Source organism: Sparassis crispa (genome assembly GCF_003851025.1).
Source record: "Sparassis crispa DNA, contig_000013F, whole genome shotgun sequence".
NCBI classification, from domain to species: Eukaryota; Fungi; Basidiomycota; class Agaricomycetes; order Polyporales; family Sparassidaceae; genus Sparassis; species Sparassis crispa.
In genome coordinates, this window is record NW_020939760.1 from 1092124 (window position 1) to 1117694 (window position 25571).

General features: G+C 52.3%; 15 protein-coding genes across 15 annotated transcripts; 7 read left to right on the forward strand and 8 right to left on the reverse strand.

Moving 5' to 3' along the window:
* Window positions 1–323: 323 nt before the first annotated feature.
* On the forward strand, window positions 324–1122 carry SCP_1403700 (hypothetical protein; the record flags this gene model as incomplete). Its single annotated transcript, XM_027764074.1, has 2 exons — window positions 324–831; window positions 893–1122. 2 exons carry the CDS (start codon window positions 324–326, stop codon window positions 1120–1122), a joined length of 738 nt encoding a protein of 245 aa, XP_027619875.1.
* Window positions 1123–1739: 617 nt separating this feature from the next.
* On the reverse strand, window positions 1740–2285 carry SCP_1403710 (hypothetical protein; the record flags this gene model as incomplete). Its single annotated transcript, XM_027764075.1, has 1 exon — window positions 1740–2285. The coding sequence occupies one exon, from the start codon at window positions 2283–2285 to the stop codon at window positions 1740–1742; it is 546 nt and encodes a 181-aa protein (XP_027619876.1).
* Window positions 2286–4333: 2048 nt separating this feature from the next.
* Window positions 4334–7429, forward strand: SCP_1403720 (hypothetical protein; the record flags this gene model as incomplete). The annotated part of the gene is made up of 7 exons (XM_027764076.1): window positions 4334–4509; window positions 4571–4973; window positions 5235–5488; window positions 5727–6284; window positions 6484–6506; window positions 6563–6724; window positions 6774–7429. 7 exons carry the CDS (start codon window positions 4334–4336, stop codon window positions 7427–7429), a joined length of 2232 nt encoding a protein of 743 aa, XP_027619877.1.
* A 551-nt stretch (window positions 7430–7980) lies between these two features.
* SCP_1403730 (hypothetical protein) lies at window positions 7981–8517 on the forward strand (the record flags this gene model as incomplete). Its single annotated transcript, XM_027764077.1, has 4 exons — window positions 7981–8051; window positions 8102–8271; window positions 8320–8397; window positions 8456–8517. 4 exons carry the CDS (start codon window positions 7981–7983, stop codon window positions 8515–8517), a joined length of 381 nt encoding a protein of 126 aa, XP_027619878.1.
* A 641-nt stretch (window positions 8518–9158) lies between these two features.
* SCP_1403740 (hypothetical protein) lies at window positions 9159–9551 on the forward strand (the record flags this gene model as incomplete). Its single annotated transcript, XM_027764078.1, has 1 exon — window positions 9159–9551. The coding sequence occupies one exon, from the start codon at window positions 9159–9161 to the stop codon at window positions 9549–9551; it is 393 nt and encodes a 130-aa protein (XP_027619879.1).
* Window positions 9552–9612: 61 nt separating this feature from the next.
* Window positions 9613–10360, forward strand: SCP_1403750 (hypothetical protein; the record flags this gene model as incomplete). The annotated part of the gene is made up of 4 exons (XM_027764079.1): window positions 9613–9789; window positions 9846–10038; window positions 10091–10165; window positions 10215–10360. 4 exons carry the CDS (start codon window positions 9613–9615, stop codon window positions 10358–10360), a joined length of 591 nt encoding a protein of 196 aa, XP_027619880.1.
* Window positions 10361–10456: 96 nt separating this feature from the next.
* Window positions 10457–11113, forward strand: SCP_1403760 (hypothetical protein; the record flags this gene model as incomplete). Its single annotated transcript, XM_027764080.1, has 1 exon — window positions 10457–11113. One exon carries the CDS (start codon window positions 10457–10459, stop codon window positions 11111–11113), a length of 657 nt encoding a protein of 218 aa, XP_027619881.1.
* Window positions 11114–13027: 1914 nt separating this feature from the next.
* SCP_1403770 (hypothetical protein) lies at window positions 13028–13450 on the reverse strand (the record flags this gene model as incomplete). Its single annotated transcript, XM_027764081.1, has 1 exon — window positions 13028–13450. One exon carries the CDS (start codon window positions 13448–13450, stop codon window positions 13028–13030), a length of 423 nt encoding a protein of 140 aa, XP_027619882.1.
* A 685-nt stretch (window positions 13451–14135) lies between these two features.
* On the reverse strand, window positions 14136–15184 carry SCP_1403780 (hypothetical protein; the record flags this gene model as incomplete). The annotated part of the gene is made up of 2 exons (XM_027764082.1): window positions 14136–14718; window positions 14772–15184. The coding sequence occupies 2 exons, from the start codon at window positions 15182–15184 to the stop codon at window positions 14136–14138; spliced, it is 996 nt and encodes a 331-aa protein (XP_027619883.1).
* A 289-nt stretch (window positions 15185–15473) lies between these two features.
* On the reverse strand, window positions 15474–16142 carry SCP_1403790 (hypothetical protein; the record flags this gene model as incomplete). The annotated part of the gene is made up of 1 exon (XM_027764083.1): window positions 15474–16142. One exon carries the CDS (start codon window positions 16140–16142, stop codon window positions 15474–15476), a length of 669 nt encoding a protein of 222 aa, XP_027619884.1.
* Window positions 16143–16394: 252 nt separating this feature from the next.
* SCP_1403800 (hypothetical protein) lies at window positions 16395–18233 on the reverse strand (the record flags this gene model as incomplete). The annotated part of the gene is made up of 3 exons (XM_027764084.1): window positions 16395–16673; window positions 16982–17490; window positions 17621–18233. 3 exons carry the CDS (start codon window positions 18231–18233, stop codon window positions 16395–16397), a joined length of 1401 nt encoding a protein of 466 aa, XP_027619885.1.
* A 2923-nt stretch (window positions 18234–21156) lies between these two features.
* Window positions 21157–21720, forward strand: SCP_1403810 (hypothetical protein; the record flags this gene model as incomplete). The annotated part of the gene is made up of 5 exons (XM_027764085.1): window positions 21157–21215; window positions 21274–21387; window positions 21440–21520; window positions 21573–21633; window positions 21688–21720. The coding sequence occupies 5 exons, from the start codon at window positions 21157–21159 to the stop codon at window positions 21718–21720; spliced, it is 348 nt and encodes a 115-aa protein (XP_027619886.1).
* Window positions 21721–22319: 599 nt separating this feature from the next.
* On the reverse strand, window positions 22320–22517 carry SCP_1403820 (hypothetical protein; the record flags this gene model as incomplete). The annotated part of the gene is made up of 1 exon (XM_027764086.1): window positions 22320–22517. One exon carries the CDS (start codon window positions 22515–22517, stop codon window positions 22320–22322), a length of 198 nt encoding a protein of 65 aa, XP_027619887.1.
* Window positions 22518–23075: 558 nt separating this feature from the next.
* On the reverse strand, window positions 23076–23304 carry SCP_1403830 (hypothetical protein; the record flags this gene model as incomplete). The annotated part of the gene is made up of 2 exons (XM_027764087.1): window positions 23076–23081; window positions 23146–23304. 2 exons carry the CDS (start codon window positions 23302–23304, stop codon window positions 23076–23078), a joined length of 165 nt encoding a protein of 54 aa, XP_027619888.1.
* Window positions 23305–25033: 1729 nt separating this feature from the next.
* Window positions 25034–25318, reverse strand: SCP_1403840 (hypothetical protein; the record flags this gene model as incomplete). Its single annotated transcript, XM_027764088.1, has 1 exon — window positions 25034–25318. One exon carries the CDS (start codon window positions 25316–25318, stop codon window positions 25034–25036), a length of 285 nt encoding a protein of 94 aa, XP_027619889.1.
* Window positions 25319–25571: the final 253 nt, after the last annotated feature.

A 25571-nucleotide genomic window follows, 5' to 3' on the forward strand; every position in this document is an offset into this window, starting at 1 on the left:
ACCGAATCCTTATCAGACGACTTGTCGAACACACACTCTTCACGCGAGACAGCCCACACGCTAACGGCTGGGGTGATCAGAACGATGCCTGGAACTGATCAGGCAGCTCTTATCTCTGTGGGAATACTCTTTATCGTCCAATGGATTTTCATCTATTTGATTATTACCCGGATCCACGACATTCTATTTCACATCACAGATAACCGCGATCCCCTTAACGACCGAAAGGTATAAAAGGAGGAGAAGACGATATATCATCAATGCCCACTTCCGCTATAGACGACCTTGTTCACAATATACTCGCTGAAGTCGCCTCCACCATTATGAGCATACCCGCATCGCCTACGCTTGTCAATGGAGTACCCTCTCGAGCACAGACACCCTTTATCCGTGCCTCATCGCCCACACCTTCTATCGAACTTAGTCACGCATCGGACGAACAAGAATTTGCCACACGTCTGGTCTCGGCTATCCGTGTTCCTGTCGACTTCACAGATATCCTCGTCGCCTTACGAAATCGCCCGCAAGATCGACAAGCGGTGGTTTCCATGCAACGAGCATTAGAAATGGTCGAGTGGATGCAGACGGCCAGACAAGAGCTCATCGCAGCAGAGGAAAGGACGAGTAGAGCCCGAACCAGAGTCGACCAAGTCTGGTCATTGATGCGCAGTACGGTCACTCGTACAGCACAGGAGATTTGGAGGGAGCATGGGGACGAAGACATCGGACACATCCTCGGATACACCACTAATGGAATACCCGCATCCACTCCTCGCTCGTCGCCAGAACCAATTCCCGTTCGCCCTCGCCCTCCTCGTTCGCACGTACCCAGTGGACGATCTCCGTTGTCCCAACCATCTTTCTCGACCGCATCCACTTCTTCGCGTCGCAGTCATCCCTACAGGGATGGAAGTATCCCCGAACAAGGATCGCGAACCAGCCGGCGGACATGCTACAGATGTGGAGGAGATCATTACGTCCGCGACTGCCCCCGACGACGATGAAGATCACAATATTTCTTGTGGGACAAGAAACGTTAGACGGGAGCTGATGTTACAACGCTCCTCACTTGTGGCACGTCTTTTCTTTTTCTTGTTCCCTTTACGTTACCAGACCACGTGATCCAACACATGACTCATCGGAGCGCAACCTCCGATTCTTTACCCAGCTGTCTAGAACCCCTAGTCTGGGGTTACACCGGATCCAACTCCGGACCTTCTTCTTATCGCACATGCAAGACGTGCATGTATGCCTCATCTTTACCTCGTTCTGATACACGACTCGTTATCCCCATTAGTACTGATTATCTCTCACGACCTTACTCAGCTTTCTCATACATATTACTTCCTCGCCGTTACCCTGCCCAGATATTGTTTCACCTTATCTAGCCAATGAACGATCCCGCATTACTGCGTAGTACTGCGGATACCTTTTGTATAAATAGACGACCTTGTCGAGCTGGATCCCCATCTCGACCTGGTTACCATTAAACCAGCTTTCCACTTGCCTTTGACTAAGATCGACCGTCAGTAGCAGACAGCTACTACGAGTCATAAGAACGAACTCTGATCGACCTTCAGTGCAAGGACATCGCCAGAAGTGTCACTTGAACGGACTTGTGTCTTAGACTAAGACCTTGTCTCGTAACGACTCGACTAGACGCTCGTGTTTCGCTGCCGCGTAACAGCAGAGCCAGTGTCGTCAGAATCTCGTGCGTACACGACGTCGCGCGATAAAGCTTAGAGGGCATCGCCCTGCATAACATAACATTGAGCACGAGCCGCGTCTGGCCGCCATGTCTGCGGAGCACGCCAGAAGATCCGGCGGCGCGCACTCTTCCTTTGAGCTCCACGGTCATGATAGGGGCGATGCGTCGTTGAGGATGCGTCCATTATGATCATCTCAGGGTCAGTATGTGCCAGATATTCCACGAACGTTCTGCGAGACGCAGGTACATGGTCGATATATAGGCTCCCGTATCTCGTTTCGCGGTGAGTCGGTATCGGACCCATAGACGGTATGTGTACGGCGTAGAGGCAAAATTGCAGCCTGGATGGTGGTTTCGCTCGGATCATCTTGACAGAGACATGCGATAGTGGAGGAGTGTCTGCTGCAAGGTGGTGCCCGGGCTCTACAACAATTAGAGGTCTCGCTTGCCTGTGACTATGATGCTCGATCTCGCGAGGGTCAGTTGGGACAGGCGGAGCATGCAGATGGTGCTCACTCGTAGACGTCTGTACCACGATGTGGAGGTACACGGCTTCATACACGGGGGAAATCGCCATGGCTGTGCTTCCCTGGTAATGATATCGGTGAGAAATCGGAGGTATCTACTGCAGACGATGTACCTGCTGGAATTTTCAGACGAGAGACTGGGCCAAGGAGGGGTGCTAATAGCCAGACCGTAATGTGAAAATAAACGTTGGACTGCGGATGCAGATAACAGAAAGTACCCAGTCTTGAAGCTTGAACGGTGAACTAAGTTAATGTAGTGGAAGGTTTTATCTGCGATGCGCAGGGCAGACTGTAGGGATGCAGGCCAGGATAAGTACGAATGATACGAAGTCGAGGGGACACCGCAACGTCGACGCGTGATTCATCACCTGATGCTCGGAACACCCGAGCGGCAGCAGACCTGCGACCATCCCACGGGGATCATCTCGACGTCGTCCACATTCACGAGCGGGCTAAGGTCTGAGCGTTCAAGTTCCTCTCGACTCACTCTAGCAGGGTCCGGGAGCAACAGTCGAACAACGCACCAGCAACCTACCCCGCCTCTACCTATGCCCAGAGACGCGATGCTCAGGTGACTCTGAGCTACTCTGAGGGTGGACCGCGCGGACCGGCCGTGCTTGGGATACGTTGTAGGAATGGGCGGCACCACAACCAACTCCCCATACTCGAATCGCTACCGGCATCGTCCTGTGTCCTGTGTGACATGGCCGGGGGCTGTCTCCCCTCGTCTTCTCGTCCGCGCGAGTCTTGCCGAAATGGACACCGAGCATGGTGGTGTGCCTTCGATGCGCTCACTCAGTGCCGCTGGCCTCGGCCGCGAGCCATGCGCCTCGTGCACGTCGGTCGTTCACAGACATCCGTTGAGAAATCGACAGTGCGCGCCGAGCAGCTGGAATACTCCATTGTCGGGCACTGTATTCCCATACTGTCTTCTGTGCGCCTGAGCAGAGCAGTAGCATCGCAGACATTTGGTGTGTCAGGGAGTTTCCCTATCCGTGTAGGATGGATTGCGATTCATCAAGACCGTAGCAGCGGTGTTACCTGGAATTTGCGACGTGTTAGGGCGCTTGAATGCCCGTATCGATACTGAACACCCATATTGAGCCGCGGTCATCTCTTGGAAACCTCATGGCGCACCTGGACTTCACGTAATACATAGCTAATTAGCTTGCCATGTGGGGTGGGTGTGGCAAGCTAATTAGCTAGCCTTCCCTTATATCCCAACACTGCCAGTAGCATAGTAGATAGCTATCCACTTCCCTGAATAGATACAAGTCCTTCCATCAGCGCTGATAAGTCCGATGATGCAATGGCCGATGACAATGCCGATGGCGATCTGGGCGCTATCTCCCGCCGGCGTTCAGTATCCCGCCGGATATCTCCCGCCCCCCGCCATGCCCACCCCCGCCCCTGCGCCCCACTGCCGTCGTCGTCCACCACAACGACTATCTACTCCTAAATATGGCAACATGGGGCTACGAGCAGGCTGCTGTATCCCGCCAGCGCATCGGCTGTTCGGCTATCTCCCGCCGCCACCACGCACATGCACGCGCGCTTCGCCGCCGCTGTCGCGCACGATGACGACAACTTCTCCCTCTACGTTCCTCAAAATATTTGCTTTTTCTTTCTTCTTTTCTGGTATGATGCAGATCTCAGCTGCTGTGCATACTGTGAGTGTATTTAAGGTATGTTTTCTTACTGCCAAGTTACTCCGGTGTGAATGTTCAACAACGTCACGTGCACTTCCCGCCCTCTCCCATCCTGCCACCTTCCCTGCCCCAACTGCCCTCCTCGGAACGTCCTCACTGGGATGGGAGGCGGAATGCGTGCCTCCCGACATCAAGGCCTGTCATGAACAGTACGCTCCGCTACTCTCGCTGTTTCAGGTGGTCCATCCCGACATGTCAGACACCGACGAGAGACAGTGTATGGTGCAAGGGCCCTTGCCCTGGAACAACAGAAGGCCGATGAGCGGTATCTTCAATCAATAACAGGTGAGACAGTGGGCCATTCTGTTATATGGCAGCTCATTCTGTTTGCAGGACTTGGCAGTGAGAGTCTCTGCGCTCTTGCTGAGGTTCGGCACGAAGATGTTGTCATGCCCGATACAAGTGGCATTGACAACCCCTTCTCAAATGGCAGCACAGCAGAGACAGAGCAAGGTTTGGGTCCATCAGTGGGGGCAGAGGATGATATGGGATGGCAGGATCTCCCCGAGGCCATGCAGGGTGATACATCTTTTGTACATGCCGTTCACGACATTGTTGGCTCTGAGTACATTTCTTCCCTTGCTTCTTACACATATATTCACTGATATTCATTGACTCTCAAACAGGTGGAGGCCGAGGTGGTACAAGGATGCTCGCACTTGGCGTCAGCGAGTCCAGCGCATGGACGACAACTGGCGCCCCCTCATCCCTGACCTCGTCGAAGCATACATAGCCTGGTGCTACCCTTTCGTGCAACCTCCCGATGCACATGCACCCCCATCGCCATACAATTTCGATATCAATGTGATCGATTTCCACTCGCTTGCTTCCTCCGTGACCATCTCTCGCACCAAGGACTCGAAGTCCGTCGCACAGGCTCTAGTACTCAATGGCTACCTCAGAATGACACCTCTGTCCCCCTCTTTGGCTATCTCATTCAAGACATTGGAAATCCTGCAGTGCTTAAGGCTATTCAAAGCCTCTTTCAGCATTGAAGCCTTCGCAAAGCTTCTGTGCCACTACTATAAGGTAAGACAAAAAAATATGATGATGCAGGTTTGCTAAACTTGGATCTTTTAGATGCCATTCCGCTGATACTACCGCACTCTCATTGCCGACACCTTCGAGATCTATCTCGAGATTCGGCGCATGGTTGACAAGCAAGTTCTCTTGGTGCTCAGCCGCGACACACCCAACTGGTGGGTGTTAAATGCATGCCCCGCATGCACATACCGGGTGAGTATGATGACCATAGTGCCTTGCAGTATACTGATATATCCTGGATTTCAGCTTGATGGGGAGCCCGACCGTCGATGGGACCACATGTTTTGCATGGATGGTAACAATTCGCTGAAGAGGATCGCACAAGTCGGCAATTGTTCACGCGGCGACATTCGAGTTTATACAGACAGCGACTACTATCTACCGCTAGAATTTGTGGACAAGTACGTGGATGAGGTGCCCTCACGCATTCGATCAAGTTCATCGGGCGATAAAGATGACCAAAGCGACTATGACGAGGATTTTGATGCTGATGAAGATGGGTGTGCCGAGGGTGATCCAACCGATGGTGCAGTCGACGGTGTGATCGTGCCTTGTACAGACAACTGGAAGGCAGCGGCGGCTGATGAAAGAAGCGGATGTGGGGGATTTTCAATGAGACAGGAATCTTTGCAAGTGCATGTCCACATGGTTTCATCCTGTGGGTGATGGACATGGTGCGAAGCAGCGAGTTGTAAGTTTCTCTGTGCTCATTGGATTCATGTCATCTAACATTTTCAGGGCAAAATATCCACTCGCGACTGTCGCCAAAGCACTCGAAGTACTCGGTGACAAGCTACTTGCAGGCTACGACATCGGCTGTGCCTTTGAGGGCACCATACAACGCAGCTCGCTCGGATCAGAGTGGACACAGCGCAAATGCCATTGCTGCGTCAACGCATTCCATGGCTACTCCCATAATTATCCCTGTCAACTCACCAACCATCCGAATGTTATCGAAGGAATGGGCCTCGAGGATCTGGAGACCATGGAGAGGATATTCAGTGGCTCGAACAACCTTGCACTGATCACGCGCTATGCATCGGCATTCCGTCATCACGTCTTCATTGATACATACTTTCAGCAGTGGGATACGAAAAAGTATACTAACCTCAGCATGATGCTGTACAACAATTATGTACAAGCTCTCAAGATCATCAATGCGGAGACACCTGCTCTGGAAGAAGCACTGCAATCTCTTCAGATCACTCACAAAGATCTCGCGAAATGGTCACAGGAAGAGCGGGAATACTTTCGAACTCTCGGTCGCGAGCAGGAGTGGGACATCCACGCTATCATGTATGTTGAAGGCCTCCAAGAGTTGCGAGCAATTCAGTTTGTGCTAAACCTACATTCTTCTCCACACAAATTTGACCTCAACTACTGCAGGGCACAGCTCGAGAACGCCTCTACGAGCTTTATAACGACAACACCAGCGGACTATCAATTTATATTGCCCACTTCCGGGCCTGCCACCTACACTAGAGACATATCACAGACTCGCAAGCTTGAGACAAAGCGGTGATACCTATCTGAGCGACACGCGAAGGTCATGCATGACGTCATTGCAATGGAAGTCCACATGGGAATCGCCAATCGCTGGCAGCTGACTGATACTCAGTACATCGCGACACTCAAGTACATGTTGACACGGAAGTATCTACGGGCTCTGGACAATCTCCAGCAGCTGGTGGTGCAGCGGTTATTTGAGTTATATAAACTCAATCTTTCGCATACCGGTAAGTGACATATTGCGGTTGAGCCACAAAGACTCATTATTTCGAGCAGCCTATCGCGTCCGCACACATACTGCCAAGTCACTCCAGGTTCGTCGCAAGGTGATTCGCAATGCTGTCAAGGTCTACAATGCCGCCGCAAATGCACTCCAGCCTCTGCATCCAACTCTTGACTGGACGAAGGTGTCCCACTACAGTTTCATTGATGAATTCCATATCTTGAAGGACACACGGGATGATGTACGCAAGAGGCCGTGGTCCAGGCCAGCTGTCCCAGCTGTCCGGGAGACGATGAAACAGGCTCGTCGGATTGCCCAAGCACATGTGGAGGTCGAGCGATGCAACATCGAGGCTCGGCGTCTCCACACGTTGATCCGCGATAAAGAGTGTATGCTGGACACGGTGCTAGAGAAGCTCCACGAGGAGCATGCTTTGATACATGGGGCTGTGGCGGATTTCTGCCAGCGCCGTCGTAATGTCAATGCTCGCCATCTCGCTTGTCTTCAGCAGTTGTATGCATTAGATAGATTTACAGGCGAGCTGTCTCCTGGCCAGCAAGAGGGAGTAACAGCAGTGGGTTCATCTCCTTCAGTAGTTACTGATTTTTGTATGCATGAAGGTGATGAAGCCGAGGTCGATGAGGATGATGACGAACTACAAGGAGATATCGGTGGGCTTGTTGACTACATGTGCAATCTCTCAATGTAATGAACTCGACTAGAATATATGTTTTTCATTGCACGAAGACTATGTGTGTAATATATTGTAGCAAGTAAAGTAAAGTGTGTCGCAGTTAGTTTGTGAGAGACCGGCATTGAGAGCATGTAATTTGACTGCCAGACTAAGTCGATGTGAGCCACAACCCACTCACTTGCCGATCGATTCGCAAGCTGTGTCGATCAACTTGGCGCCACCGTTTCGCTGCCTATCTCAACTGCTACTTGCATTCTTCCATTGATTGCATGCTGATGGCCAGTACTCCACGCTGGTATGTCATTCTTGGCGACAGCAAACTCTCTGGGATCGTTCGACAATGGTAAGTCAAACACAATAAAATTACTAGATCCACTTACAAGATAGCGCAAAGCCCTCGCAACACTGCATGCGGGGTCTACTCAAGGCCATACCCCATCATCGTGGTGTGCCACAGTGCTCAGCAGGCCCAAGCTGTCTTCAGTGTGCAGCCTGTGTTCGACAACACTCCGTCAATGGTTGACGTTCTCGATGCATTGTCTCACTCATACTTGGTCAAGTACGCCATGAAGTCCTTCCCACAGTTGAAATATTACTGCATCATTGCCGGCAGAGACACGGGGATCTACTTAACATGGTGTGTCATTATTAACCCCCAAATCCGCAGGCATACTCACATGTTGTAAGGGACGAGTGCGAGGAACAAATCAGCAGCTTCAAACATCAGAAGCACAAGTCCTTCAATAAGCTGCCTGATGCACTGAGGTATTACATACGCAAGGGAGACGAAGGACCAGTAGAGAGTTTCGACGCGCTGCAGGAAGATTCGCCCACACAGGCTTCCACTCACACTCAGCGTAAGTTCTCAATTTCTGGTGCTTCAAGTCACGCTAATGTCTTCTCAGCGCCCACGCAGGCTTCTTCTCATTCTCAGCCACCTGATGCAGATTCGGACGATGATGCAGTTCGCACCCTCATAACAGGTAAGTGTCTTAATTGGCACGACATCAATTTATCATTCATAATGCGTGCCTTTCCAAGACTTAAGCCTTGGCAAGGAGATAATCCTTGACATACCAGCAACACCTGTTACTGCAAGATGACCGACAGCACCTGCGATTCAATTGCCCGTCCCCATCACACCTGTCACTGCAACGGTTCCACCTATTAATCCTGTGTCATCGGCATCCATCCCACCTCCTTCCACCGTTCTCACATCAGCTTCTGTGTCTGCTGCAGACCTCGATATTGGTATCAAGTACTATTGCGAGCGATCGCTCTCTGGTGTCCTCAAAGTAGTCTATAATGACGAAAAATGGTGTACCATGGTTAACACGCATCTCGGGGCCCTGGCGGACGAGTATCTTTACTCCCATGGTTATACCCTCAATGCTGTGATGACGATTGCACAGGCATACTTGGCAAGTCCAAATGTTGACCAGTTTGTTGCGTACTTGGCTCCGAGAGGCATGGTGGTTTATGAGCTCCATTTTCTGTGGACTTTGATTTTGATGGGACACGGTTCGGATTCGTAGATGTACTCAGTTATTCCGAACTCCTACTTCACAGTGTGTCATTTTCATGACATAGGTAACCTCCAATGTTTAAAGCATCATGTGCATATGTTTAAAAATAAATTGCGTGACGGCGGACTACATACTACATACATAACACGGCACCTTGACACTCTGATACGTGTGATGTGTACTCTATATGCTTCTGTGCTTCTGGGGAGCATTCTCTCATGGCTAGGCATTCTCAGGAGGATGGCTTACAATGCCTTGCCAACAAGAAATGGAAGGTGTCAAAAAAACGATTCTCCTGGTGTTGCAGATACAAGCTGAGAATCATTCAGCGGACGGAAATCGAGAAGGCTCTGCTGAAGGCTAAGAGGGATGAGCATCAGAAGACATACTTCCAAGCACTCCAGGAGGCACGTGATGAGATATCGAAGCAGGCAGAGCGCCTTCGGGACGTGTTTGGCTCTCACACAACAGAATACTACTACAAGGAGATTATGCAGGCCACCCGTCTCATGTGGAAGAAGAGGAAAGCCAACCGTTGGAACGTATACTTGCGCAAGGAGGTTCAGCGCAAAAATGAAGGCAAGTTGAATCAAAGATACTCACCTGTGTGAATGGCTGATGAATGACTCAGCGCTGTCGGAGGGTGTTCCCCACAAGAAAGTCTCTGCGTACATGACCGAGATCACGGGAGAGTGGAATACCTTGAGCCATGCAGAGAAAGTGGCTGCTACAGAAGACTACCTGCATGAGCTTGATAAACTCCGAGATATGAAGGCAACGGCAAGGCACAACATGCCCCTTAATGCATTCCAAGATGCTCGCACTGCACTGAACAGTATTCAGAATGAGGTATGGCACTGATCTAAAATTGGTGCACACTACGCTGATCTGACCTCACGCATTAGCTGGATGCACTCAGTCAATGCACTGGCACCGAAACCCTCCTCTTCGCGGTCCATTCAAGTACTGATCAATACAACCAACCATTTGTCTACCACAGCAACGAACGCCTGGCGCAGTTTTTTCATATGGCTACGAAGATGGACATTCTCACTTTCGCAATCAAGATGGAGGCATTCGGTATCTCAGGGGTGGAAGGTAAACACCTTGGTGATATACATGCCTTCACAATCTAACCGGTATTATCCAGGGGTCGTGATGAACCATGTGCAGGAGGTACTCGAACTGAAGAGGAAGACGGCCGCATTGATCAATCAGAAGCTCAGTGAGTCAGATATGTGGATATTCTTACCGGTACACTGATGGGAGTCAAGATGACATTGCACCTATGGGCCCCGTGAAGATGTGGTACAAGGGTTTTGATGACAGAATCACTGTGTGTCATCGTGTCACGGTGGAGAACTGGCCCCTTTTGAAGTTCATCAGTCCCGGCGATGTCACCTTGAAGAACGAACTTTAAGTCCTTTTTCATGCCTGGGAGAGCAGAACAGCGCACTTCAGGGTGCTCGGTGAGGAGGAATTTGAATGGTGAGAAGAGGAGCACTTCCAAGAGAAGATGTGGGGATCGGGTGCCGATGAAAGTGAGGAGACGGATGACGCAAGGCAATCCGAAGTTGTACCCACCCATGCTCAAGCAGACAGCAATACCACCAATGCATCCAGCCAGCCCATGGCCAATCCTGAGGCAGTGAATATCGCGGCTACGACTACTTCTACCAGAAATGACGAGGTTGCGCATGCCATCGACGGTGTCATGCCGACCACCACCTCTTCTCCCATAGCCAGCATGCCATCCTCCACGTCATCCACCACAAAGTGCACCACCCAAGCCCGTGATAGTGGAACAGCGTGCAAGAAGCCCAGAACTGGACAGCCGCTGAGGGACTTCATCAATGTCATCACTGCTCCTGACGGTTCTGGCATTGCAGTTCAGAAGAAGCCTTGCAAGACGCGCTCTGACAAGGGGGTGAAGAAGGGGCTGAGGAAGCAGCGTGCATTGACAGGTGAAAATGCTAACCCCTCTGCAGCTTCCGGAACTGCTTCCCCCTCTGCAGCTTCCGGAACCGCTTCCTCCACGGCTGCGACCACCTCCGCGACCACGACTACCTCCGCGACCACGACTACCTCTGCAACCACGACTGCGACTGCCTCCGCGACTGCCATCGCGCCTACCTCCCCTGCCACTGCAGCTAGTGTGCTGCCGAGCACTTAGCTTTCATGCGTAGTGCATGTGTGCAGTACCTTCGGTCGGATGGTGTTGCCGAGAGTGGACGAGTTCCGTGGCTTCGCAAATGTTCTGAATTCTTTTATATCCAATACCGCCTTTCCCAGTAAAGATATGAGGCTCGTGAAATAGATTTATGTTGTTTTCTAGTATGTCAATTTTACTTGATGCAAACATATCTATTCTGCAGAAATAGACTATATAAACTATTACATTCAAGAGGAAAGAAAAAAGCGAAATTTTTGAGGTATGTAGAAGGAGATAGTTGTCATCATCGTGTGCGACAGCGGCGGTGAAGCGCACGCATGCATGCGCGGTGGCGGCGGGAGATAGCTGAACAGCCGACGTGCTGGCGGGATACAGCAGCCTGCTCGTAGCCCCATGTTGCCATATTTAGGAGTAGATAGTCGTCGTGGTGGACGACGGCAGCAGCGGGGCGCGAGGGCAGGGGCGGGCATGGCAGGGGGCGAGAGATATTCGGCGGGATACTGAACACTGGCAGGAGATACGCCCAGATCGCCATCGGCGTTGTCATCGGCCATTGCGTCATCGGACTTATCAGCGCTGATGGAAGGACTTGTATCTATTTAGGAAAGTGGATAGCTATCTACTATGCTACTGGCAGTGTCAGGATATAAGGGAAGGCTAGCTAATTAGCTTGCCACACCCACCCCACATGGCAAGCTAATTAGCTATGTATTACGTGAGGTCCAGGTGTCATGGTGTGTTGCGTGGGGTAGAACCGGCCGTGCACGGCCAGCCACCTTCCACATCGCCATGGAGGTGGGATTCGTAGGTGAACAAGATGCACAAGGCAAGACAGGCATGGGTGCAAGTTGGGTAGACGATATTTGTCTTTTGGTTGTCCTTCACGGCGCTTGCATGGTGGGCAACTGAATTCAGACTACATCGGGTCTGCTGCTCTCTGAATTTTTCGGATCTTCTTCGCCTCTTCACAAGGTTGTCTGTTATTTTACTGCTGTTTTCTGCCAGCATCGTACGTCTGCGATTTCCTCGCTCTCAGATGACGTGCTGACCACAAGTCAAGCTGATATTTTGTATTCTGAATGTATCTACATACTGGACGCACTCGGCGATCAGGCATCATATGTCGGCACCCACCCAATCTCTGTTGGACGCATGTATGCTCGATTATAGAGGCAGTTTGAAGGCATTGTTCAAAGTGATATTTCGGATCTCCGGGGTTGAATGGGTGCTATTTTATTGTTCATTCGTTTGTTGCACTTCTACTTCGTGAATGTACACGAATAACACATTACAGGATAACAGCTACCAATTGCGATGTCCGAATGGAACGAAATTAATCCGCAGAGTGAGTCTCCAGCTCACAGTCCATCTGGTTCGATCCTCTAGGCCCATTTGGGTGATCAGCATCTTGTTCTCACCGATCCTGATACTTCTGGTGGATCTGGTCTCGTACCCAGACAGTTATCGAACTGCACCCTACCACCGCAGATAACACGTCTGGGGCAGTTTGATAGAGCCCTCCTACCTTACAGTTAGCACCCATGAGATGCCCAATATCACGGTCACTGTGCCTGGCCAAATCTGCGATTTTCAGATTGAGCCTCCCGATCCATTCTAAATTTACACACACGCTTGATGCGATTTTTTCTAAGTACTCTAGTAGTAATCGTACTGTCAGCTTCGTCACGGCTCCGTGCTGCCCAGCATTAAATCATGGCTAATACACATTCTCAACTGACTCCTCGTGCTCGTGCACATGAGCAACGTCAGGCTACTTCCTATCTTAACTTGGAGACTGCTCGTCAGTGTGCACAGAAGGATGAGAAGAGTTCTTACAACTCTGCGGCAACTCGAACATCCATGACGCAAGCCTTTGCATCACGGATGAGGGGCAAGAAGCCTCATGAATGGCAATTAGATTGTGCAGAGGCCATGCTTCTTGGCCTTGACCCAGCTGAATGCCTCAAGGAACCTTGCCAGTGTCATATTCTCCTCCCTGATGCACTCAAGGATCTTCAGGACTGATCTGCACTTCAAAGTGGCCCCGTTATCTTGCAGCAGCACATCGGCATCACCTCTCTCATCTTCACAACCTTCCTCCTGTCGCTCGGCCCCACCACCCTCACTGAGCTCATCTTCCGGTAGTTCTGGCTCAACATGTTCAATGTACTGTTCTTGTAGATCCCTTTCATCATCGTCTGGCTCATCTTCTGATGCAGCTTCACCCTCGGTGGCTGCATCTAGGTCGGCATCATCAGGGAATAAGGACCAGTGATGGCAGGCTTGTGGTGACTCAAGCGGGTTCCAAGAAGAATTTAAAGTGTTATTGCCAGTCATATTGAGTAGTACAGAGTGTTGATGAAGCTGACAGTACGATTACTACTGGAGTACTTAGAAAAAATCGCATCAAGCGTCTGTGTAAATTTAGAATGGATCAGGAGGCTCAATCTGAAAATCGCAGATTTGGCCAGGCACAGTGACCGTGACATTGGGCATCTCATGGGTGCTAACTGTAAGGTAGGAGGGCTCTATCAAACTGCCCCAGACGTGTTATCTGCGGTGGTAGGGTGCACTTCCTAAGTGCTTGGTAGCTGAGCTACAGAGTGAAGTGTGCACAGCTCACTAAGATATCACGTTCGCCGTGCAATGTGGACTACTAGTCTTGCGGGTTGGGGAGAGGTAGATTCCGGCGGCGGCTCAAGCTCAGAGCGGGCTGCAATAGGCACCTCACAGGACTGCGACGGCCCGAGAAGTCAGCAGGTGACCGGCAGCGGAGGGGCGAAATGTGAGGGGAGCCTGAGTGGAGAGAATTGCAGAATCCAACTCAAGCGTGAAGTGGTGGAAAGTCGTTGAGAACATGGCTAACCACCCAAGGAGCGCAGCCCACAACAGTCGTGGCTCAACACGAGCCCGCCGACTTCCTCAACCCAGGGCTAGTGTTCCGCAGCAAGAGATCAGATCCTATCAGAACGACAACATGCATTACAGCATAGACAACAAAAACACAGCATTTAGGAGTTAACTACAGAGAATATTTCTTCTTGAATGAGTCCATCGCAGAGGAAGTAAGCTGCAAACGAGAGAAAGTAAAAGATTGTGAGATAAAGAGAGGTAATATGGACTCGATCTTCCGCCAGTACTCGAGAAAAGCACGCGACTTCCAACTGCCCTGCGTGGCAACGACATCCGGATGAGTACCGCGAAGCAACAGCTCGGTCGCACCACCGATACGAAAGCAATGTCTGGTGAGGTGCTCGAAACCGGCTGCTGCCCAGGCCACGTTGACATGATTGAGAAACCAATCGCACGTCATCAGTGCCCAACCCGCGGTGTCACTTGTTTCGAACACGAAGAATGGTGCATGCGCAGGCACACGGGCGTTTGCCTGTAGGTGATGGCGCAAGGCGATGACAGCAGAGCTGGGGTCGCCAAATTCAGTGGCGATGATGTCAGCGCTGAGCTGCTTAGTCGTCTTGATCCAGGGCACATGGAATACGGTGTACTGAGTACCTCCTGGTAGTGTGTGATAAGCAACGGGCACCGCGCGCACGACGTGCTTGACTGGGTCAAACGCACCCACAGAGGGGATGACTAGCTCACCAAGTCTGCAGGAGTGTCAGCAGAAAGAAAAGAGGGAGGCCAGATGGCATACGCACACCGATGACAGCACCAAAATGCAATGCATGCCACTGCATACACAGCGGCATCGAACGAGTCGGATAAGTCGAGATTGGCGTGCAACGCGTATAAATGCTCGACAGTGACCAGCGCATGCTTCTCCTTTAAAGCCGGCGCAGTCTTCGAAATGGCCGCGCAGGTCACTTTTAGCATCTTCACACCTTGCCATGGGGCACCGTGCAATGCGTGCCAGAAGGACAGACCCACCATCCAGGTGTCCACGGTTGATCGCGCGACACTCCTGCTCCATTGCACAATGAACGCGGCTAAGAGCGGCTCCGCCGCGGACATGCGGAGGTCTTCTGAGATTGCAAGGCAGTCGCAGAATTGTGTGAAATGCAGCAGACCAGTGCCATAGTTCTTTCGAGTGCCGGGGTCAAGAGAGGAGAGCATGACATTAAAAAGCTGTACCGAAGCTGCAGATGAGGTCTGCGCAGAGAGAGAAGCATGAAAACGAACGGCATGAGGCGTGGTCCAAAGCGCGAGGCGATCGCGCGCTAGGACGTGAGGATGAAAAAGAGAAGGAGCAACTTTGTTCTCGGAGCAGGGCTGTCTAGGTTTTCGCCGAGCCAGTGTTCGCGACAAAGGGCCGATGTGTGCTGTTTCAGCCTGAACAGCACTCGACCGCTCACACTGGGACGACGCGCTGGCACGTGCGGGTGCAGAGGATGATGAAGTTGTATTAGACATTAGCAAGGAAGGATGCAAGCTCCTCCGGGAGCTGGAAAGGGGGTTGACAATGAGACATCAAGGGGCTGGGGTCACCGCGAGAGACCAGATCCGCCAAGTTGTCCTTGGTGTTGACATAGCGTACAGTAAAGAGAATGTTCAGCGACATGGTGATAACCTCCGCACGACGAATGGAGGAGTTTACTTGAAAGTTGTGGCTGCGACCACGAGCGAATGCGCCCTCGACACCTTTGTTGTCACCACGTACCAGGATGGTAGCGTCGTGGTAGCCAAGCACCTCCACCATTCGGACAGCAAGCTCGACCGCCACCATCTCGGCCCAGCTAATGTCGCGACCTTCGCCCTTCCATGCATTGATCAGTCCACGCCAGTGCCATGCACTCCATTCGCCACAAACAATGACGCCGATACCCCAGGATGAGGAAGCATCAACCCAGATGCCGAGGTCCTGCAGTGGGCCCCACGATGCAAGAGAGCGGGCAATGTTGGGCACGTTAAGGATGGAGAACCACCATTTCATGTCGGAGAGGACAGAACGTGGCGCGAACTGCAGTGCGTAAGAGTTGGAGAAGGAGGCGATAAAGCTGCAAATGTTGGTGAGGAATGCATGGCCATGCGGGTATACGAATGTGATGTGCGAGAGCGTGCCATTTATGGACATAGCGTCTCACTGAGACACGTGCCCCCACTCAATGGTGGCAATGAAGACTGTGAGTTTTGCTAGATACTTTAAATGCTTCTCCTTGGGCAGGGTGACTGACCGCTGGTCCAGGTCCCACAGAAAACTGCTATAGACTGCCTGTGAAACGTAGTCAGAGTATTTCGTCTGGTGCCACGGAACACCCAGAAGGTCAGTGATGTGGAAGATATCCGCCAGACCATATGCATACTCATAGACACCAGAGGCAGTGAGTCAGAAAACAGGAAAATGGAATGTAATAAGGTCATCGACCCACTTGCGAGACGGCCTGATGTCATGCGCCCCCAGGATGTTGACGATGGCATCCATCGGCTCACCCTGCACCCCGGTCCCTGACGAGACGCCGAATGGAAGAACGTGATCGATGTAGAAGTCGCTGGGGTCACATTGAATGACCAGAAATGGCTTGTGTGCGGGCTTGATGGGAAGATTGCGGAAAGCGGAGTTGATGTCAAGGCAAGCCGCCTGCACACCAGCAGGTGCGTTGATGATCTGACGAGTAAGTTAGCATTGTCTGCTGTAAACATGCTCTGGAGGCCACCCGCACAAGTAGCGGGGAATAACCAAATGGTATCCCACGCGCTGGGCATGTACCAAATGACATCGACCTCCCGCGCACCGGACAATGGTCTGACAGTGCGATCTCCCGTGCGCCGGGCAATAATCGGAGAATGAACAGCAACCTCCTGTGCATCAGGCAATGATTACGAATGGAGATCTCCCGCGTGCCAGGCATTGATCTGAACTGCATGTCCTCCCACACCGAGAAAGGATCGAGATGATATTATGAAGGGACTCACGATTTCTGCGACCTCGGCTGCAGTGCCCCATTTGGTGGGGAAGTTGTCCGAGTTGATCTGGCTATTCACTGAGACTCCAAACTCGTCCTGATATGAGCAATTCTGCACGAGACGGAATTTTTTCGAGCCGGCCTTCGGAACAACAGCAAGCGGAGAAGATACGAAGTGAGAGCCCAAGATATGCTCAACCTGAGCCTGCGAGTATGGACCAGTCATGCAGCCAAGAGAAACTTGCTCAGAGATATACTGGCGAATGAAATTGATGTGTTCAGCACCGGAAGAATGATTGAGAGGAGCAAATGTGCGAAGGAGCGGAGCGAAATCTCCAATGGGGAAGCTGTAACGTAATTTGCGAGGCAAGAAGGGATAACGCTGAAAGAGGCCAAGTGTGTGAAGAACAGACTCGAAGGCATCAGCGTCGTAAGGGGTAATGATACGCTCACGCTCCGAGACACCGCTTAGCCGCAGCGGCATGACCGTCGGAACCACAGAGGGAGCAGATGTGTCCGCTGTTTCCGGGACAGTACATACCGCGGCAGGGCATGCAACCATGCTGGACATTCCAGGTGAGACAGATCTCCGCGCACATGGAGATGGCGAGGAGCTTCTTGTTCTCCCAGACGGTGAATGCAGGCTTACCGTTCGACATGGTCGATCGCCCACACTGACTGGCCCGATGTCCACTCTCGCCGCAGATGAGGCAGAGCATGCTCGTGGACGCAGATGCTCTGCCGTCGCGAAAGGGCTTGGCAGTGGAGCCTGCCGCACCATCGCGGCACGGGCGACGTGAATCGGGGGAGTGTGACGGCGTACGATATGGGGTTTGGGACGAACTGGCGATGGGAGTTGTGAGGATAGGAAGCGTGCCTGGAGTACCCTTCTCGATGTGCTCCAGACGGACTTTGAGAAAGTGATCATTGTAGCTTTTCGAGTCGACGATGAAGGTCTTCTTCGTGAGGAAATATCTGCAGTGCACATCAATATCGAATGCGAGGATCACTGAGAAGATCCTGTTGAAATCGCTCTGCCCGGAGAGCCACATGTAGTGCTCTGAGAAGTGCTTGACAATCTCGTCATCGCAAACAGCTGGTAGGATCTCGAAGTAGTTGCGCCAAGCATCGCGCCACTCCTCCGGCTTCAGCGTCTGTTCATCGGGCCATTGGGCAATGTCGATCAACGCCCTTTTGATCCCTTTGCCATCGTGCATCTTACAATACTTAACCTGCTCCGGATGCTTGTGCATCTTGGTCATCACCTCAGAGGTGCACATGGAGAGCGGAAGGTGGAAACCGTTCCTGAGAAGGGCGGAGAGTTCCTGAGGCGTCTCGACGACTCGGCCGGCAAAGAGGTCAGTTTTGATCTCGGAGTCTATGGTTATCAGCACATTCTCACTACCCTTGCCTCCACTTCCTGCAGTAGCCTCTGCCTAAGGGCCAGTTCCGCTGCGCTTATCAACACCTGCATTCCACAACTTCAGGGCGATGCCCCGAGAGTTTGGAGTCATCTTCATTACGTCCCGAAGTAACTGCAGGTTATCGGTATCATCTTCCGACGTCCTGGGTCGCGAAGGCACGCCTGCAGGTGTTGCCGACGGTTCCTGGGAGTCTAAGGGCCCGTTCGGCATCGAAACATTTGTGTCACGCAGATGCTTTCGCAACGCAAACACCCAGAAGCCGGAGATTCCCGAAAGTTCCGGCCAACCCGAGGTTGTGACTGTCTGTGACTAATGGGTTGGGTTATCCCCTGCCGCCGACATTCCCGCCTCGCCGCCCTCAACGACGGCAACAAGCATGAGCATCTAAGAGCACCGTCGTGTGGCACCCATCAGTACATAGAATACAGCAGCACAATTGAAAAAGGAATGTTGTATTCTACATATTCTATCATTGAATCAAGACATCTAAATCCACCTGCTCATCGAGGGCAACGACGAGCAGCGATTCCCTGTGTCGGTCAACACCGTTGCCCGGAAATGGGGCGTGACAGCGGCAAGATCAGCCTGTTATGTGCATCTGTTTGGACGGATGCGTGAAATGAACGCAAACATTAGCGTGACGCAAATGTTTGGATGCCAAATGGGCCCTAACTGACCCGGAGATGCACCATCTGATCCATCCAACATTCCCAGCTCCTTGTCATCGCTGACGCTATCTTCTCCACCCTGTCTACGCACCACCCTAGCAGCGTTCCGGGCCTGCCGCTCCCGGTTTTCCTGAAACAAGGCCAACTGGGCCGGGTTGGGCAGGCCCACGGTGCGTCCACCTGATCCAGACCCATCGGGAACAAATGAAGACAGATCCTTACCGCCAACGCTCGGGGGAGGTCCTTGGGACGGCATCATTACAGATCGGTGGAGATCGTGCGTGTGGAAATACCAGAATGAAAAGGAGTGAGAGGCTGTAGGTGCAGGAGGAACAGACTGGCGCTTACGGCGCCTATTCCTCCGCCTTCAGCCTCTCGCTTAGTAAGCACTAGTTTGACTTAGCGCTCGCGAGCTCGCTGCTAAGCCAAACTCCACGGTTCGATAACCATCTGGGTACAAGACCAGGTGGATCCTTTGTCGACTCCTGTTCTCTACTATCATGAGGGGGGAGTTACCGATCTTTGAGCGCTCGGGCTTCCTCTTCTGTATTCTGGGATGCTTTGTCTTCATTTTTACATGAGCAGATGTGTGCACTTCCACACTACATTTTTCAAATTTTTTTACATGTTCTCGTGGTGAGGAGGGAGAGACGGCAAGATGCCGGTGGTGGGTGTTGACGGGGGGTGGTGTTGCTGATTTTGTCACACAGATGTCACGCTCATCTCGCGGACGGAGCGCTCACGCGGCTGCCATATCGGGCTATACGTCGTCACGCTTTTCATCGGGAGTGTTACAAAATACAGGCTGAAGCATGTCTGATTGTCCAAAACACTTATCGGGATGGTGGAACACAGTGCTGTAGCACATGTTGCTATCACCCAAACATCACTTGGGTCAGTCATTCTCAGTATCAAGAGAGATCTTTGATATCAGTACACCTACCATGGTTGCAAACGTGGTATTTGACGTCTCATTCAGCAATCCCGGAATGCCTGAACCCCTGGGTTGGTAGAACACATCTACTGGTGTATAGTATCGTCCTACAATTTTATCTGATTTATTTACTAAGTGTGGAAGCAGCGACGGCAGTGTTGCCGATTTTTTGGATTTCGCAACTCCCCCCACGTGATAGTACCATCACTTCTCTACTATGCATGCAAATCGTTGATGGAGCAGTATCCCCTTTCGGTCTCCTTGTTTCTCAGGGCTTCGTTGGTTCGTTGATCCTGTTTTACACTGTAAACCATGCAGATATCATCGACCAACCGCGACGTCCGACAGGAAAAGAAAGAATCTGGCGGGAGGAGTCACTTCAGCTCGCGTTCGCCTGGTACGATCCCTCAGCCCTATCTGGGTGCCCTGTGTCCCCGTGCTGCTCTCATCGACACTGCTAGTTCGTGGGTGGTTTGGCGACTCACGTTGTCTGCCGTCGCTCCATTATTTCTCTAGTATACGACGCACACCATTGATGGAGCAGTATTCCGTTCGGTCTTCATGTTCCTCGGTGCTCGGAATTTGCCTGTTTGTGCTTCAGTGATTGCGCTGAGGATAAATAGGAAGCTGGGCACCATATCATGGCTGTGATCCGATGAGCGCGTAGCGTCATCCTGTAACATGTCTCTCAGCTCCACCGAACTCGCGAGTCAACGCACTTACCAGGCGAGTTGCTGAACTCTGCGAACGGCCGAGTTGAAGCTGATTGCCCTAAGGGGTGTGTGGTCAAATGTGTATTCGCCGATCGGCGTTTGCAGTATATTCACACAGTGATTCGCGAGCATGGGCCTTGTTTCGACTTCACCTTGCACGTTTCGAATTCAACAAGGCGTCTGTAGGGTAGCACATATAAAAGGAGCTCACGGAACACCTACTTTCTCCAGCTCCCCAGGTTTTTTCGAGATCAACTTCCAAGTTCAAGTACTTGATAGTGAGTTCTTCTCTTGGATTTGTAATGAATCTTTGTATTTTTACGAGATTTCGGTTCTCGCTTGGCTTGCTCCTTTCGCGTTGTATACAACAGTCGTTAATCAATCGTTTCTTCAGGATCACCCATCGATTTCGCGACCTAAGTACCTTGCTCGAGTTCTGAATCAACATGCGTTCTTCCATCTTTCTTGCCATAGCCGCTTCTGCTGCTATTCCTGTGTTCGTCGCGTGAGTCTATCTTCATATTTTTTGTTCCACTGTACAGCCTTTGATGATTCTTGTTCAGTGCCGCCCCTATGTCGGCCGACGGCGTTCATGACGGCGGTCATCGCAGCCCCATTGTTGTCAAGGATGTTCTCGACGTCCCCCACAGCAACAGCAACAACGAGCTGCACTCCCGGTGAGCGACCGTCAGGAATGATTTGGTTGCATTAGGTCTCATTCATGGTTAGTGACGGGTTTAACTACTTCCCCAATGTTCGCGACGTCATTGGCAAGGAGAGCAACAACAACAACAACCCGCCCCACTCTCGGTGAGCAAGCGTCAGGAATGATTTGGTTGGGTTAGGTCTCAGTCATGGTTAGTGACGCGGACGGGATTCCGGCCGTCGAAGTCGGTTCCAAGCCGGGACCCGGGGATATTGATGTGCGTGTGCATCACTAATAGGGCGATAAAGGCTGATGGCATGGAATGGGACAGTATGCCTTCCGCGAGGACGACGGCAAAGAGTGAAACGTGCCTGCTCGCAGCGTGGAACTCAATAAGCTGGACTGATGTGTAAGGTTTGGAATCGTCGTATATTGGGCTGGACGTGTTTGTTTAACACCTGTAACAAGTGATTGGATATGCTGAGGAGTTCACCTTCGTGCATGCTATGAGTGTGAGACGGTGTGCGGAGTGGTGACGCGTGACGACTTGCAATTGACTGCAGTCTCAGATTTCAAAAATGTCGGATGCAACGCGCATTGAAGGAAGTTTTGGTTGCGGAACACTGGCCGGATACTCCGGTTATCCGACAAAATTTCTGGCTTGGGGTTGATTCTTTACCTGGAAGTTCTATGCTGTATTTCGTCTCTTTAAGTCGTGGATTGTCTTCAGGGTTACTTACCATTTTGCCAAGGTTGAATCGTTGACGATGGGCAAATAAATCTCTCTCTGCGCGGAAAATCAGGATCTCCGCATGTTTCGCAAGGCAATTCTCATTGCCACTTGCTTGGTATATACTACGTACGTCGTTTTCCGTTCATGATTCATATTTTTATACATTCACATACGCATATACTAGTAGCAGGACTAATCCGGGACAATAACACGACCAACGCCGCTCGTCCTCATCCGAATGCGAATCCGACCTGCGTGGTTCGCACGTCCGTCCCGTCCGAGCGTGCATTGTCCCCATTCTCCATCCCTTCCACAGCCGGCCCTTCCACCTCCGCTAGGTACAAAAGCGGCGTGTCTTTCCGCTCTTCGTCCCGCAGCCCAAGCCAGGAAATAGCCCCCAGGCTCCCGCTCTCACCGCCAGCCGACATGTTCTCTGGACCCATTCTTCAAAAACACGCCCATTGCGAACTACGACTCGGACGTGCCCGCCCGGGAGGGTTCAAGTCCCACATAGAACTCTTTCACATCCGGGCATGCTTCCGCAGATGTTTAGCAATGGCCATGCACGCCATTCCTAGACTTCTCTGGCCGACGCGGGAGGGACGAGCCACGCCGTGTCTTGATCCTCGTCCTTGGGTGGAGAAGTTGCTGGGATAGCTCACACCGTGGTCGCCGCTCTCACCGTTCCCACCCACCCTAAAGGCTCGCTCGTAGCCGTACCCGGTCACTTGTGCAGAACTTGAATACGCAGCAGGGAACTACGACGCCGGTGCCGCTGTGTCAGTCCGGCACTGATGCTGTTGGATAGGGAACGAACGCGCATCACGCTCGCGCCGTGTATGCGCTCCCCGTGAAACCTCCATCGGAATATGGATTGGCAGTTTAATCGGGAGAGGCTACGCGTTCCAGGTAGTAGAGCAAGGCTGAGGTGTCCGCGTGTACTGTGGACGAACTGAGGCTGTGCAGGTGCAGCATGGAGAGGATTATCACAGCTGTCCGACGCGCGTTGAGGACCCGTGTCAAGATACACCGCGTTCTAGAGCCGGAGGCACTTACTTCCCACTGCTCCTTGCTCCTCTCACCTGTAGACGAATACGGGTGGGGATGGTCGGGTGTGCCTCGCCTCGTCTGTGGGACACCGCGCGCTCCAAGAGGGAACTTGCTCGCCCTCCTTGCATCAACGAACGCAGATACGATTCCTGCGTGCGGGGACATCGCTAATGGGCACTGCGGAAGGATGCGCCTGTTTGCCCACCTCTCGGATGCGGGACTGGACTGCAGCAACCACGAAGGGTGTTGCATAGTCTGCATCAAGGTCGGGCTTGTTATACAGTCGGAGCGAGGGATAGGGTAATGCGGGGGTACATTACACGCGCTGGCATTGGCGCAGGTCGTGCGAAATCCGAGGCCCTTGCCACCTTCAGGTTGCAGGTGCTGGGACTTCTGTGTCAGCACACGCACTTGGAGAGGAGAGCTGGCTAGGCTGCATATGTGAGACCAGGCGAGGTGATGGAAGGCTCGTTCGCAGAAGGCGGGCTTTTGTGCTGGTGCCGTTCCTTTGTCTGAGTCGTGGAAAGTGCCGCCGCTGCGGCGGGCTTCGTCTTTGTGTGGCAGATTGATAGGCGGCCAGGAGGACAAAGTATAGGTTATATTGTACCTGTCCAATTGTTTCTTACTATGTTATGTCGGTTGTATGGATCCTTCGATCGTGTGACGTCATGCGTAGGATCTTTATCTGTGTTTGTCTCGGCATCTGCCGAATCGTTCTCATCCTCCTTTGGCTTCGACATTGTCCCCCGTAGCGCGAGGATGCAAGCCGTGGCGAGTCTTATCGAGCAAGGAGAAACCCGTATCATTTCTATCGATTCGTTGCCGGGAGACCTCTATGATATGTGTACTATGGCTGGTGTTCTCGTTTCTCGCGATGGTCGACTCTATTCTCCAGATAACTCCCACCGTCAAGCCTCGAGCAAACCTTGGCTCGTTCCTGATACTGATTCTACCGCTGATACTGGAATATCTGTAGCCTGATTACACCGAGTCTGTTCGTTTCCAGTCCGCGGTTGTGTCTACTTGCGGCGATAGTACACCGCCATCTCGATCTCATGTGCGTTTATGGACCGTCTGCTTTTTTAGCCTGTAAACGAGCCGTTGGAAATTGCGTTTGCGTCCGGGCGAACCCTTGCCACCTCACATCGGGCTCTCACTCGTCGGCGCGCGGCCATTAATACGGGACGTTCTCCGGCGTCGCCGATGGTTCAGCCAGCTTTTTTCAATACCCTCAAGGTGTACTCGTTCCATGGTGCATACATTCATATATGTTCATATATTCACATACTGCCCGACACTGGCATAATGGTGCGCGATCAACGCCGCTCAACCCTTCTACCCTTGTCCTTCCCGAGCCTGCATTGTCCTCCTAAGCTGCATAAAAGAGGGAGCCCAGCCCATCCTCGTTCCATCTCCCAGCCAATCCTATTCAAAAAGCAGCTGTAGAACGCCCCAGCTCGAATCCCACCACTCATCCACCGCCGTAACCGGTCACCCGCGCACGATACGTGCATACGCTACCGGGAACCGTGCACGTTCGCTCCGGAGTTACCGTCACTGGTTTCACGCCTGTGTTCGCACGTGAAGGCACATCTGGAGACTATCGCCTCCTTTCACCCGAATGACAGTCACAATCGCAGATCTTCCCGACTCGGTCCGCGGTGCGCCCAGCTTCGTAGACTTGTCGCAGGCTGTGATTTGTCGCGCGCGGTGTGGCCATGTTCAAACGTGGCCGACTGTTTTCGACCACCCTTGCATTGGTTCTGTGGATGAGAACCGGGCGAAGTTTGTCGAGCGCTATCCGTTCTAGTCCCGACGCTGGACGCCACTTCGATCGAGAGCACCGTTACTGCGTATGCCCATTCCCACTGCTCTCGTCCACGCCCGTCACCGGTCACTCGGGCACAACACGCGACCGGGAAGTGCGTCCACCCATGCTAGTCCCGACACCACCACTTTGGGCGAGGGTACCGTTATTGCCCATGCCCAAAAGCGTGAGATAGCACGAACGTGGCGCATCACGTTCGAGGCGGCGTACCTCCCGGTGGAAGGCGGTCTCCCATGGTGACTGCCCCTCGTCTGTGAGCACGTCGGCCCTGATAAAATCGTCCGAGTCCATATAGCTACATAGGACTTCGAAGGCCTGGTCGGAACTGGGACCGATGAAGAACCCCTTCATGGGAGTGCAATTGGGTGCGGACGGGCTCTTTGGGTACCACTAGATGATTCTAATCCTCTGGCGGGGGAGTCGAGTTATCGCATTGACTTTCCTCGCTGCACAAGTACCGCCAATTGGACGCGAAGCGTGTCCGGGACACCGTGTCGAGCTGCAGTGCGCACCACGCGCTGTGACGCTTCGAGCGGATGCGCTTGCCTGTGCACCTGGGATCAACGAAACCGGATAGGGAGTCATGTTTCCGGGGACGTGGGTG